Below are 11620 nucleotides of genomic sequence, written 5' to 3'. Positions count from 1 at the left end.
TGTGCAGCCCTGGGAAACTGGCCTCTCTCTCTGTGCCTTGGTTTCCCTTGTGAAGTGGGGCTGACAGCAGAGCAGCGGTGAGGGGCGGGCTTGTGTGTCGCAGTGCTGACCTTGGTCATTCCTGGGGGAACAAGCCCCAAGAGCCGGGTGCGTTGGTGGATCAGACACGCCCAGCGGTCCCCGAGTGCTGGCCTGAGCCTGCTTGTGCTCCTTGGCTGGCACCTGAAGCGGTGCCTCCTTCAGTGTGAAGCCGTCCACAAAGGCCAGAGCCAAGGTGCAGGGTCCGGGGACACCTGCAGCCCGGGCCCAGGAGGTGGGAAGGGCAGGTATTCATAGCCAGGGCTCCAGGGGCAGCTGCACTGAGGCCTCGGGAGCCTCAGGGCTGCCACCGCCCCACAGCCGGACTCCAGACGCTCTTGGAGGAGCCACTTGGCCTGGGTTCTGGAACCACAGCTGCGGAGTGGGGAGAGGGCTCTCTGAGCTCAGCCCCACCGCCTCTGCTCACCGTCCAAAGCCTTCCCAAGCTCTCAAGGGCTCCATTCTCCACTTGGACCTCGAGCCCTCATGCACGAAGCTCACCGAATGCCTCCAGCCTAACTCCACACCTTAGCTCATGCCATGCAGACGTGTGTCCTGGATGCATGGAAAAACACCTTTTCAGCTGGCAAACTCCTACTCAAACGTCAAGGCCTCCACTCCCCAATCCCTTCCTCAGGGAAGCCTGACTGTCTTTTTGTCTCTACTCCCCACACACGGGGAGGGCCCATATCTGGCCCTGCCTCCCACCTTCCAAAGGATGTCACCTCCAGGTAGTGCACCTTGGCTGCCAGCTCTGTGCAGCTCTAAGCTGGGTAGTGGGAGACCTCGAATTCACTCCAGCTGGTGCAGATGGGACATGGTGAAGATCCTGTGGTTGAGCGGCGCTGCTCCTTTGGGGCCTCCTCGCTCCGCGCCCCCAATGCCTCTCCCTCTCCCAGGCTCAGGAACAAGGCCCCTCCCCTGACAGCAGGGCAGCGGGTCAGTGGGTGTGGGGACAGCGGGAGGCGCTGTCAGCCTCCAGGGATGGCCTGCAGTCTGCATTGCTCTCCCACGGCCCAGTGTCTCTGTGTGGGTCTCCCTATGTAGCCCAGGCTGGCTTTGAACTCGCAGAAATTTCCCTGCCTCGGCCTCCTAAGTGCTGGGATCAGAGGCCTGTGCCACCACAGCGGGTATGGTGCCCTCTGTGGTGCGTCAAGGACCCCAGAAAGGAGGAGATTGGGGGACTGCCCCCTGAAGCTAAGTCTCCACCACTGGGCTCCCTGCACCCCTCCTGCCCACGCCACCTGCCCACACTCTGCCCAGAGCCGCCCCGGTGTTTCGGATGCCCACTCCCGGCCTGTTTCCCTAGCTCTAAACTGGCACTAGGACCTACTCCACAGGAGCCTTACAACTCCTCAATGAGAGCAGGCATGGTGGTACACCCGTGCAATCCCAGCACTCAGGAGGCTGAGGCAGGAGGATCACCATGCATTCAAGGCCACCCTGGACTACATAGGGAGATCCTGTCTCAACAATTTTTTTTCAGTGAGGTGAAAAAAAAAGGCATTGCAGGGCCAGGGATTTAACTCCGTGGTTCCGCTGCCTGCCTTGAAAACCATACTGGCCGCAAAAATGCGACCTCAGGAGGGCAGGGGTTACAGGGTTGCTTTCTTTTCTCTTTTGTTTCCCTCCTTCCCTCCTTTCTTCCTTCCTGTCTTTCTTCTTCTTTTTCCTGTAGTGGGAATTGAATCCAGGGCCTTTACACTGAGCTCCACCTCCCGCCCTTTTCCTTTTTTTTTGTACCAGGGATCGAACTCGGGTCCTTGCGCTTGTGCAGCAGGCAGCGAAACCACGGAGCTAAATCCCTGGTTCCTGCCCTTTTCCATTTTGAGACAGAGTCTAAGTTACTAAGTTGCCCAGGCTAGGCTTGAAAATGTTAGGTAATTTTTTTTTTTTGGTACAGGGGATCGAACTTGGGTCCTTGTGCCTGGGAGGCAGGCAGCGGAACCACTGAGCTATATCCTGGGCTCTGCTTGAACTTATGATCCTTCTGCCTCAGCCTCCCAGCGTGCTGGGATGACAGGTGTGCACCGCCATGCCTCACAGGGGTTGCTGTTTTAAAAAAGGGAAAGTGGTCAGAATGGGAGGCAGGGCACCAGGCTGCAGGCTCTGGATATGATTGGATGTGAAGGTGGGGTGCTGGGTAGCCATGGGGGGTTATAATGCAGAGGCACCACCATCAGCGGTAGGACAAGTATCTATTGTGGTAGGCCAGGAGCCAGGAGGAGGCAGGGGCTGGCGCCCAGTGGGAGAGCACAGAGCCTGGGCAGGGCAAGGGCAGCAGGGAGGGTGAAGCTATTCCCCAGGGAGGAGCTTGGGGGCGGGGGGAGTGGGGTGTCTCCTCCTGCCTCAGCTGCCCCATCCTGCAAGGGGTTTCCCAGGCACTGTGACCATGTGTGGAGGAAGGTGGAGGCTGGGTGAGGGAGAGGTGGTCCCCCAAGAGCCTTTAAAACACCAGGAACCACTTGGGTCTCAGACACCATGAACTGGTCCACCCTGGTGGGTTCAGAGGCGCAGGGGCTCAAGAGACTCAGCCGGGCTGAGCAAGCACTGTCAGCTTAGAGGGGATGGGGGTCAGGGGAGGGGTGGGACAGGGCCCTTTGCAGCCGGGCTATACAGGCCCTCTGGCTCCCCTCCCCCCAAAGAACCAGTAGATCCTTCCTGGTACTGGTGGGGAAACTGAGGCCAGTGGGTGGGCGGGGCTTCCAGAGGACATGTGGGGCGTCAGTGTAACTGGAAAATCTTTTTTTCTTGTTTTTTTGCGACAGGGTCTTGCTATGCAGTCCAGGCTGTCCTTGAACTCACTATGTAGCCCAGGCTGGCCTCGAACTTGTGATCCTCCTGCCTCAGCCTTCTGAAAGCTGGGATCACAGACGTGTGGCACCACAGCTGGCCACTTTGCCTCTTCTGCCTCTACCACCTGCCCTGCTCTTGACATCCAGGCTCCAGATCCTGGAGCCACATGGACACAGCTCTTTCGCATCTATGTCACCTACCTCAGGTGCTGGGTGACAGTGACCAGAACAGACTGAGGCAGGGCGGCAGCGGGCCTCCCCTGCACCCCTCCCCGGACAGGCAGTGGCTGTATACCTACCTGCCCCAGGGTGCCCAGCCCACCACACCCTCTGGAAAACACCCTGCTGCACGTGGGGGTTGCCCAGGCCCCAAGAAGAGGCAGAGTGCCCAGCAGAGGCCAGCTGGTCCTCGTTTCCCCAGGACCTCTCTACTGTGAGCACTGAAGTCCTAGGTCGTGGAAAAGCCCCCTGTGCAGGGTGAGTCCCACTGTGTGAGGAGCCACACAATGACCCTCAGCAGTTCCGTCCGAGTCACCAAGCAGGCGCTAGGTCCCTGGACATTTGGCCTTTGTCTGAGGACAGTGTCACCTGTGAGCTGTAACACCGGGGTGTGGGGTGCCATGCCCAGAAGGGTCAGCACACAGTAAGTGCTCAGTAGGGGTCCACTGAGCGAAGGGGAGGATGGGTAGATGGGTGGGTGGGTTCAGGGCACCTGGCTCCTCCACTGAATACCTTGTCCTGTGGGCCGACTGCAGTGGGGACCCCATGGCCCCAGGGAAAGGTGTCCCCACAGTAGCCCGTGGGTGGGCTCCAGTTCACGGGGGGGGGGGCAGGAGCCGGCTAGGTCCAGAACATAGGCGACCTAGGACCCACAGTGCCTACCCGCAGATTGCCACCCGGTGGGGGCTGGAGAGGCCCAGGGTCTCTGGGCGTGGAGAGGACCCAGCGAGCACACTCATGGGGCCGCCGTGCGTGGGTGGCTCCTGGCGTACGAGGAACACGGTCGCAGGTGGAGGCGCGAGGGTCAGAGAGACGCAGACAGGCCAGTCCTCGGAAGCAGTCTTTATGGCGGCGATCGCCCTTCGTTCCGGGGCTGCGCGGTCCACGGGCTGCCCTGCGCCCCGGCAAGCCGGCCCTGCACCCGCCACCATCTCGGTCCTCGAGGCCCTGGTCCCACATTGGCGGGGGCTCAGGGCTCCTGGCTTAGGGGCGAGGGGGAGCCATTGGTGTCCTGGCTTCCGCCTCCGCCGCCACCGCCGCCGCCGCCTCCGCCGCCGCCACCGCCGCCGCCACCGCCTCCGCCACCGCCTCCGCCTCCTCCGCCTTGGGCCGAGGCGCCCGCGCTGCGCAGCTCCCGCGCCAGCTTCTCCGCCACCTTGCGGAAGGGCGGCCGGCGCGCGGGCTCCGCCTCCCAGCAGCTGCCCATGAGCGCGTGCACGGGGCCTGGGCAGCCCTCGGGGGGCTCCATGCGGTACCCCTTCTCCACCGCCTCCAATACCTCCTTCAGCGACTGTAGACACAAGGCGTGCGCGTGGGCGGGAGTCTAAGCCTGGAGACCTCGGCCTCGCCGGGAACGCCACTCACCATCTTGGGGTATGGGGCCCTTCCGTATGAGAAGACTTCCCACAGGAGCACCCCAAAACTCCAGACATCTGACTTGCTGGAGAACTTCTGTGGGGTCAGAGGGCGGTTGAGGTGGGGCCCCCAAAGTTCCTGTTTCTTTTTTGGGGGGAGGGGTAGTGGGAATTGAACCCAGGGCCTGCACACTGAGCTACACCACCAGCCCCTTTTTATTTTGAGACAAGGTCTCCCTAAGTTGCTAAGTCACCCAGGCTGGGCTCCAACTTGAGATCCTCCTGCCTCAGCCTCCCAGCGTGCTGAGTTGACAGGTGTGGGTACCACCATAGCCGGCTGCCCCCAGGTTTGTGACCCTCCCTCTCTGGTCTCCTACCAATAGACTCCACCCCTCAGGCCCTCCACAGTTGAGTGGCGCTCAGACTGCAGGGCAGAAGCTCTGCCCACTTCAGTGAGGGGGAAACTGAGGCCAAGAGAGGGGGAAACTGTGGGCCTCTTGTTTAGTAGGCGGCACAGCCATTTCCCTTAGAGGTTAGAGAGGCCCAGGGATGGACTGAGGGTCATGCAACAGCGCTGGGCCCCAAGCCAGCTCTGCAGGACCCCAAATCCTCGGGAGGGGGTGGAGGGTCGGAGGGAGGCTCACCCCATGCTTGAGGGCCTCGGGTGCTGTCCACTTCACCGGCAGCCGGCTGGAGTCCAGCCCCTTGCGTTCGGCTTTGGCCAGGCCGAAGTCGCTGACCTTGGCCACCAGGTCCTCGGACACCAGTATGTTTCGGGCGGCAAGGTCGCGGTGGACCAGCTTCTTGCTCTCCAAATACTCCATGCCCTCGGCCACGTGCCTGGGGAGGGGCCTCGGGAAGCTCCCGGCTCCTCCCTGCCCCGTGCCTCGGTTTCCCCGAGCTCAGCACCCACCTCCCCCCCGCGGGGGCCCCCACTCACAGCGAAAACTGCAGGAGCTGAGCCGCATTGACGAGGGCGCGGCCCCGCGTGCGCAGGAAGTTCACCAGGTTGCCCTGCAGGTGGGGGACGCCATGGGCTCCGCCGCCCTGTCCCCGAGCCCGCGCCCGCCCGCTGGCCCGCGCCGAACCTTGCTCACGTACTCCATGACGATGTACAGGCCTTGGTGCAGGATCACGCCCAGGAGCCGCACCAGGTTCCGGTGCTGCAGCTTCCTGGGGGGCACAGGTGGGGGTGAGGACCATCCGGGACCCCAGCCCGCAACCCCCACCGAACCCCGGCGCGCGCACGTCATCACCGCCGTCTCATCCAGGAAGGCCTGGGCCGTCACGTCGCACTTGATGTTCTTCACCGCCACCTTCTGGCCCAGATACTCCCCCTGCAGGACAGCTGAGGTGCGGGGAACAGGGGTCAGGACCACAGCACACAGGGCACAGGGCCACATCTATGCACCCCCACGGCTGCGAGGTGGGGCCCAGAAACAAGGCCCACGGCCCTACAGGCCCCAGACCCAGCTCTGAGAGAGGCAGGAAGCGAGGGGGTCCGGAGGCGCCCCGGCCCAGGCCCAATCCGGTCCCCTCCTATTGTCTGCAAAGCCCTGAGTCTCAGAGTGGTTTGCAAGTTTTTCTTTACTTTTTTTCTCTTTATTTCCTTTAGGAGGGTGGGAATTGAACCCAGGGCCTTTGCACTGAGCTACATGGCCAGCCCCTTTTTGTCTTTTATTCTGAGGCAGGGTCTCACCAAGTCACTAAATTGCTCGGGCTGGATCTCCAACTTGAGATCCTCCTGCCTCAGCCTTGCAACGTGCTATATGGTTTAAAATCACTCGGAGCCAGGCATGGTGGGGAACTCCAGGAGGCTGAGGCAGGAAGATCACAAGTTCAAGCCCAGCCTGGGCAATTTAGTGACTTAGGGAGACCTGTCCCAAAATAAAAAATGGAAAGAGCAGAGATGTAGCTCAAGGTGAGAGCCCTGAGGTCCACCTCCAAGAGTGGAAAAAAAAAATGGAGTACTGATCTCAGGCAAGCAGAGAGACCAAGAACAGGGAGAACCTAGCAGCTCAAGGAAACTGTTCGGATTGCCTGGCCATCAACCCAGGTCATTCACGCCCAGGACACCTGCTATCCACCCCCCGCCCCCCACAACAAAATTGGGAAACTGAGGCTCAGAGTGTGCAAGCTCAGCCTCCATCACACAGCTCGTAGGCACGAGGAAGGGTCTGAATTCAGCCTGGGCCCCTGCACCCTTGCTGGTGGCCCGCACCCTCACCTCCGAACTCCCCCTCTCCAATGGGGCTGCCCAGCGTCAGGTGCTGCAAGTGCAGGAGCCAGCCGGCTGCGGGATGGAGAGAGGTCAGAGGCACCCATGGCCCACCCCAGACCTGTGTTCCTCCAAGCCGGGCATCTGGCATTGCACAGGGCTCCGGCCTTCCTGTTCCTCTCCCAAGCGCCCTCATTCCCTGCAGCAGCTTCTGGAGGCTCCTCCTCTTTCCCCCCAAGACACAAGCTCTGAAGTTGCAGGCAGTCAGGGTACACACTGGTCTCTCCCAGGCACGGTCCCCAGGACTCTGGGGACACCATCATCAGCTGGAGAGGCTGCAGGGATGACTGGGGAGTGGAGGCCAGGCACTGGCTTTTGGCCTTGAATAATGAGCACTGCAGCACTCAGGGGCTGGAAAAGCATTTCAGGGGAAGGGAACAGGACACAAGGTGGCCCAGAGGCATTCAAGAAATGTGGATGCCATGATTAACACAGGGATGTGTGTGGAGCAGGAGGTTCACAGAGGAGCCTGGAAATGCGGTAGCCACAGAATTCAGAGCAGGGACGGCATGCAGATAGATTTTTCATGCTAGAAAGATGTCTTGGAGCCCTGGTGCAGGGGCCAGGATGGAAGGGGAGCTCCTCCAGGAAAAAGGCTGGGGCACGGAGGGCCTTGACTGGTGTGAATGTCACTCCTGGAAGGAACTTGGCCTTGGAGGGCACAGGAGGTGGGCTGAGGTGCCAGATGGAGTTCTCAGGTCATAGTGGCTGATGGGGACACAGGAGGGGCAGGTGTGGTGGTCTGGTCTGTACGGAGCTTATGTGAACCTGTGAGTGACCCTCTGCCGGGCAGAGTCCGAAGAGTGGCTAAGGTGGGCCAGGAGGGTCCCGCCCCTGCCCCTGCCTGGGGTGACTGTTACCCCTGGCCAGCTCCTCCTCCGCCGACTTGGTCCCCTGCTTCCTCTTGGGCTTCACGAGCTTGGTACAGATGGGTCCCTTGTCCTTGCTGTAATGCTGGGGGGCAGGGCGGGGTGGTGTGAGCATGATCTGGGGCACAGGGAGCCCCTGCACCCATCCCTTCGTGGGTGGGGTCTCAGGGCAGGAGCTGGGGAGCAGGAGAGGGGGCTGGGTCCCTGCCAAGGTGGGCCGGTTTCCATGGGAACAAAAGGCTGCAGGACCCCGGGCCCAGAGGTAGAATCAGGGTGACTCAGGTCACCCAAGGGGTGGGGGTCCACGGGACGCCCCCTCCATCCGGGAAAGATGCGTCTCCGGGGGAGAGGGGGGCTCCCAAGGCCCGGGTGCCCTGCCCGGCCACCTCCACCATGTCCATGAGGTTGCAGAAGCACACGGCCTCGTCGATGGTGAGGTGCCCGTCCCGGTGCAGCACGCGGTAGTGGATGACGTCGCGGCCGAAGCTGACGCACAGCACGTAGTCGCCGGGGTGTCGCGCAGACTCGCGCACCAGGAACAGCCCGTCCTCGGGCGGCTGCAGCTGCTGCACGGCCTCTTGGCCCGAAATCTTCCCGTGGAACCACCTGCGGCGGCGGCGGCACCGAGAGGGCGCGTGGGCCGCCGGGCTGGGGACACCTCCGGCCCACCTGGTCCCCCAGCCCGGGCCTGCCCTCTCCCGCTCACGGCATGAGGCTGAGCTTGGGGTCCGCAGAGAGGGCCTCGCGCTCCCGCAGCGCCCCCGCCGCCAGCAGCCCCTCCTGCCCGCTCGCGTGGTGCTTGGCGCGGTACCAGCTCTTGTTCTGTGGGGGAGCCGGGGACAGGGCAGGGGTCGGCTCGGGATCCCGGCGCGGCCCCTGCCAGCCCGGCCGAAGCGCACTCGCGCGTCCTCACCTCGCAGGCCTCCAGGATGGTGACCACGTCGCCCTTGCGGAAGGCCAGCTCCCCGGGCTTGGGGCGCGAGTGCTCGCACCTGGTGATGCACTGCGTACCCGGGGCCCAGCGCCTCTGGGAGTGCAGGGCAGGAGGTGGAGGAACATCCAGGAGAGGCGGGCAGAGCGGAGCCGGAGCCGATGGGGGGACGGGAGGGACAGAACAGAGCGGCACGCGGAGAGGAGGTTAGGGCGAGAGCGCGACTTAGAAGCGCCAGAGCCCGGCCCCGGTGGCACGGAGGTCGGCGCGCGTCCTCCGCGGGGTGGAGCTGAGGCCCGCGGGCCCCTCCACCGCAGGGTGGGGGCAGGCGCCACGCTGGGGGTACTCACCGTTGGCATCCTGGCTGCGAAGGGCGGCGGTGCCCGGCTCGGGCGGAGCGAGGGTTCACCTGGGGAAGGGACAGGCAAGCTGGGGGCCCCGGTGTCCAGTTCCTTCCATCCAGCGGCGAGGTGGGGCCGACGGCCACGAGGAGAGTCCCCTCGCCCCTTGGAAGAGACCTTACCGGGGAAGTCCCTTAGCCGAGTCACGGCCACCAAATGCCAACCAGGAAGCCACGGAGCCTCACCCCGCCATTGCCCCCACAGGGAAACTGAGGCCCGAGACAGGCACAGAGGCGACGGTCCCAGGCTGGAGCGGGGTTGGGGAAATGGTAGGCTCAAGGGCCCGCAGCCAGCAGTTTAGGGAGCCGGGTGCCACCTGACTGAGCGTGGCTCTTCCTCTTTCCCGGCCAGTGGCCCGGCCGCAGTGAGGGCAGACATGAGTCAAGGTCATTCCTGAGAACCTCTGACCCTAGGGTAGGGCGGGGCTGGAGCCTCGACCCAGTCTGGCTGGCTCCTCGGTCCCCCACGGGAGCCTCTGTGATTGCCCCTGCCCTGCCTAGAACGGAGGCACCAGGCACCGAAGTCCTCGGCCGGGGCCTGGAGGCTCCTGGCTGCCTCCATGTCCCCAGGGCAGTGGCGAGGTGCGGGTGGGGAGCAGTGAATCCCATTCCCGTCCTCACTCCGCACCCCCATAGGCAGCCCCGCCCGCGCGTCCCCACGCATACCGATGAACGTACACACGCGCGCGCCCGCAGAACACACCCGGGCCCTCCCTGCGCGCGCCCGCGAAAGCCACCTGGAGACAGGTGCGCGCGTTCGGCGCGGCCGACACCAGAGGAAGCGCGCACCTGGCCCGCGCTCCAACACCTGGCGCGCGAGCTTCACCCGGCCCGGTGCGCACAACTCACGTGCGCGCGCCGGGGGATCGGGGCCGCGCACCCACCCCGCCGGGATCCCCCACCCGCACCCCGAGCCCTGGGATTCCCCACCGCCGCGGGGCGTCTCCTCCCATCCGCCAGTGCTCACCTGCTAAGAGGGTGCCTGCGGGCCGCGCTCCGCGCCCGCCACCAGGAGGGGCCCCCGCAAGCCGGCTGCGCACCCCGAGGCGGCCCGGGCTGCACAACTTGGATCAAGTTGCTGCTTCGTTTCCTCATTTTTTTGGAGAGGGGTGTAGGGGCGGGGGGCAGCCGGAGGCGCCGCGGCCTGGGAGCCCCCGCGGGTCCTAGCGCCGGCCGCACTGCGGTCCGCTCCGCGCGCCGCCTCCGTCGCCGGCCCCTCCCCGCCCCGCCCCCACTGTCTCCGGCGCCTCCTGCGCGGGGCCCGGGGGGGGGGGGGTCCCCGGGAACACTGGAGGTCCCTGACGTTGGCGCCGCAGGGCGCACACTGGCATCCACCCTGGGGAGTGGGGCGGGGGGGGGGGTGTCGGATGGCGGAGCAGGTGGCGCGCGCGAGTGCATGCTCGAGTGCACGCGCACGGGCGGGGTGGTGGGAGGGGTGAGCTGCCTATCTGGGAAGGTAAGCAACCCACTGAGCGATGAAGACCCTTCCCATTCTGCAATTCTGGCGCTCTCAGCCTCACTCCTTTTAGGTTGTGCTGCAGGGATCTGTGGGTGCTTGCCACAGAACAATGGCACCCCCAAATGCCAGCCACTATGGGTATCATCATCAACAGGAACGGAAATTGGGGCCAAGTTCGCTCTCCTTTGATGGACATCACTCTGGGTCTGGCCGCGGTGGTGGCCCTGGGAGCGGCCCTCACCCACCACAGGTCACAGTGCTGAGGAGGAATCGTCAGTGACACAGATGGGGCTCACAGAGGGACGAAGGGGACCCAGATGCCCGGGGAGGCCGCGCCTTTTTATTTCTTTTTAATCTTGGAGCCTGGAATGGAACCTAGAACCTTTGCAACTGAGCTTCATCCCCAGCCTGTTTGATTCTTTATTTTGAGTCAGCATCTCACTAAATTGCCCTGTCTGGGCTTGCACTGAGATCCTGCTGCCTCAGCCTTCTGTGAAGCTGGGATCAAAGGCATGCACCGTCATGCCCAGCTACCTGTGCCTTTTTAAATGTGTTCCCCCAAGGGACTAAGCATCGCTGACTCCGCCTCTCCCTTGAGTCTGGGAACAGAGGCCCAATAGCAGAACTCCAGAACGTCACACTGTGGAATATTATGCGGCAAGGCCCGGGAAACTGTTGAGACCATGCACTTGGCCGGGAATTTAGCTCAGTGGTTTCACCGCCTGCTGCACAAGCACAACGACCCGAGTTCAATCCCTGGTACCAAAAAAAAAAAAAAATTGTGAGACCATGCACCTTGATCCCTTTTGTGTTACCCATGAATCAATTGGAGGGGTGGGGACGTCCTCAAAAGCGACACCTCCACCTGTAGCAGTGGCCAGAGGGGGGGAAGCAGATGGTTCCCTAGTGGTGTTTCGTTTTGTTTTCATTTCCCATTGGCAGCGGCGCCCGCATTCAGCACCCACCGTTCTGGAGAGCTAGCTTTGAGGAGGCCTAGGCAGTGGGTCCCCCAAAGGGCCGGGGACCATGCAGCTGTCACTCTGTGGTCACGCGGGGCTCACACCTTATGGAAAGCCCCTACAGCTTGCCTGAAATAGAAGCGTCAAGAGAAAACAGAGCGGAAACCCAACCAGGACAGGTCTGTTGTGAGCCTGAACGTCGCATGCAGGCAGGGCACCATCTCTGCTCACAGGCGCCTGTGCTGCGTGGTGAGGGGCACTCAGGACACCCTGGGAC

The 11620-nt window shown here is 63.2% G+C and overlaps 1 protein-coding gene across 4 annotated transcripts; it reads right to left on the bottom strand.

Moving 5' to 3' along the window:
• Window positions 1–3920: 3920 nt before the first annotated feature.
• Matk (megakaryocyte-associated tyrosine kinase) lies at window positions 3921–10032 on the bottom strand. Of its 4 annotated transcripts, none has more exons than XM_021244836.2 (13): window positions 9893–10032; window positions 8876–8934; window positions 8508–8621; window positions 8301–8416; window positions 7981–8200; window positions 7586–7679; window positions 6675–6740; window positions 5696–5795; window positions 5536–5620; window positions 5388–5461; window positions 5092–5287; window positions 4458–4544; window positions 3921–4383 (listed from the first exon to the last, which is right to left on the bottom strand). In XM_021244836.2, the coding sequence occupies exons 2-13, from the start codon at window positions 8882–8884 to the stop codon at window positions 4063–4065; spliced, it is 1482 nt and encodes a 493-aa protein (XP_021100495.1). In that variant the 5' UTR covers window positions 8885–8934; window positions 9893–10032; the 3' UTR covers window positions 3921–4062. The 4 variants fall into 4 exon arrangements, with proteins under 4 accessions (XP_021100495.1, XP_021100496.1, XP_021100493.1 ...); XM_021244837.2 differs by lacking the exon at window positions 9893–10032 and adding an exon at window positions 9592–9609; XM_021244834.2 differs by lacking the exon at window positions 9893–10032 and adding an exon at window positions 9049–9571.
• Between the last annotated feature and the right edge of the window lie 1588 nt (window positions 10033–11620).

The sequence above is a fragment of the Heterocephalus glaber genome, unplaced genomic scaffold (genome assembly GCF_053883595.1).
Source record: "Heterocephalus glaber isolate CG9 unplaced genomic scaffold, H.glaber_assembly_v1.0 deba00001760, whole genome shotgun sequence".
NCBI lineage: Eukaryota > Metazoa > Chordata > Mammalia > Rodentia > Bathyergidae > Heterocephalus > Heterocephalus glaber.
The sequence above is the reverse complement of the archived record's forward strand: the minus strand, read 5'-3'. Positions and strand labels throughout refer to the sequence as shown.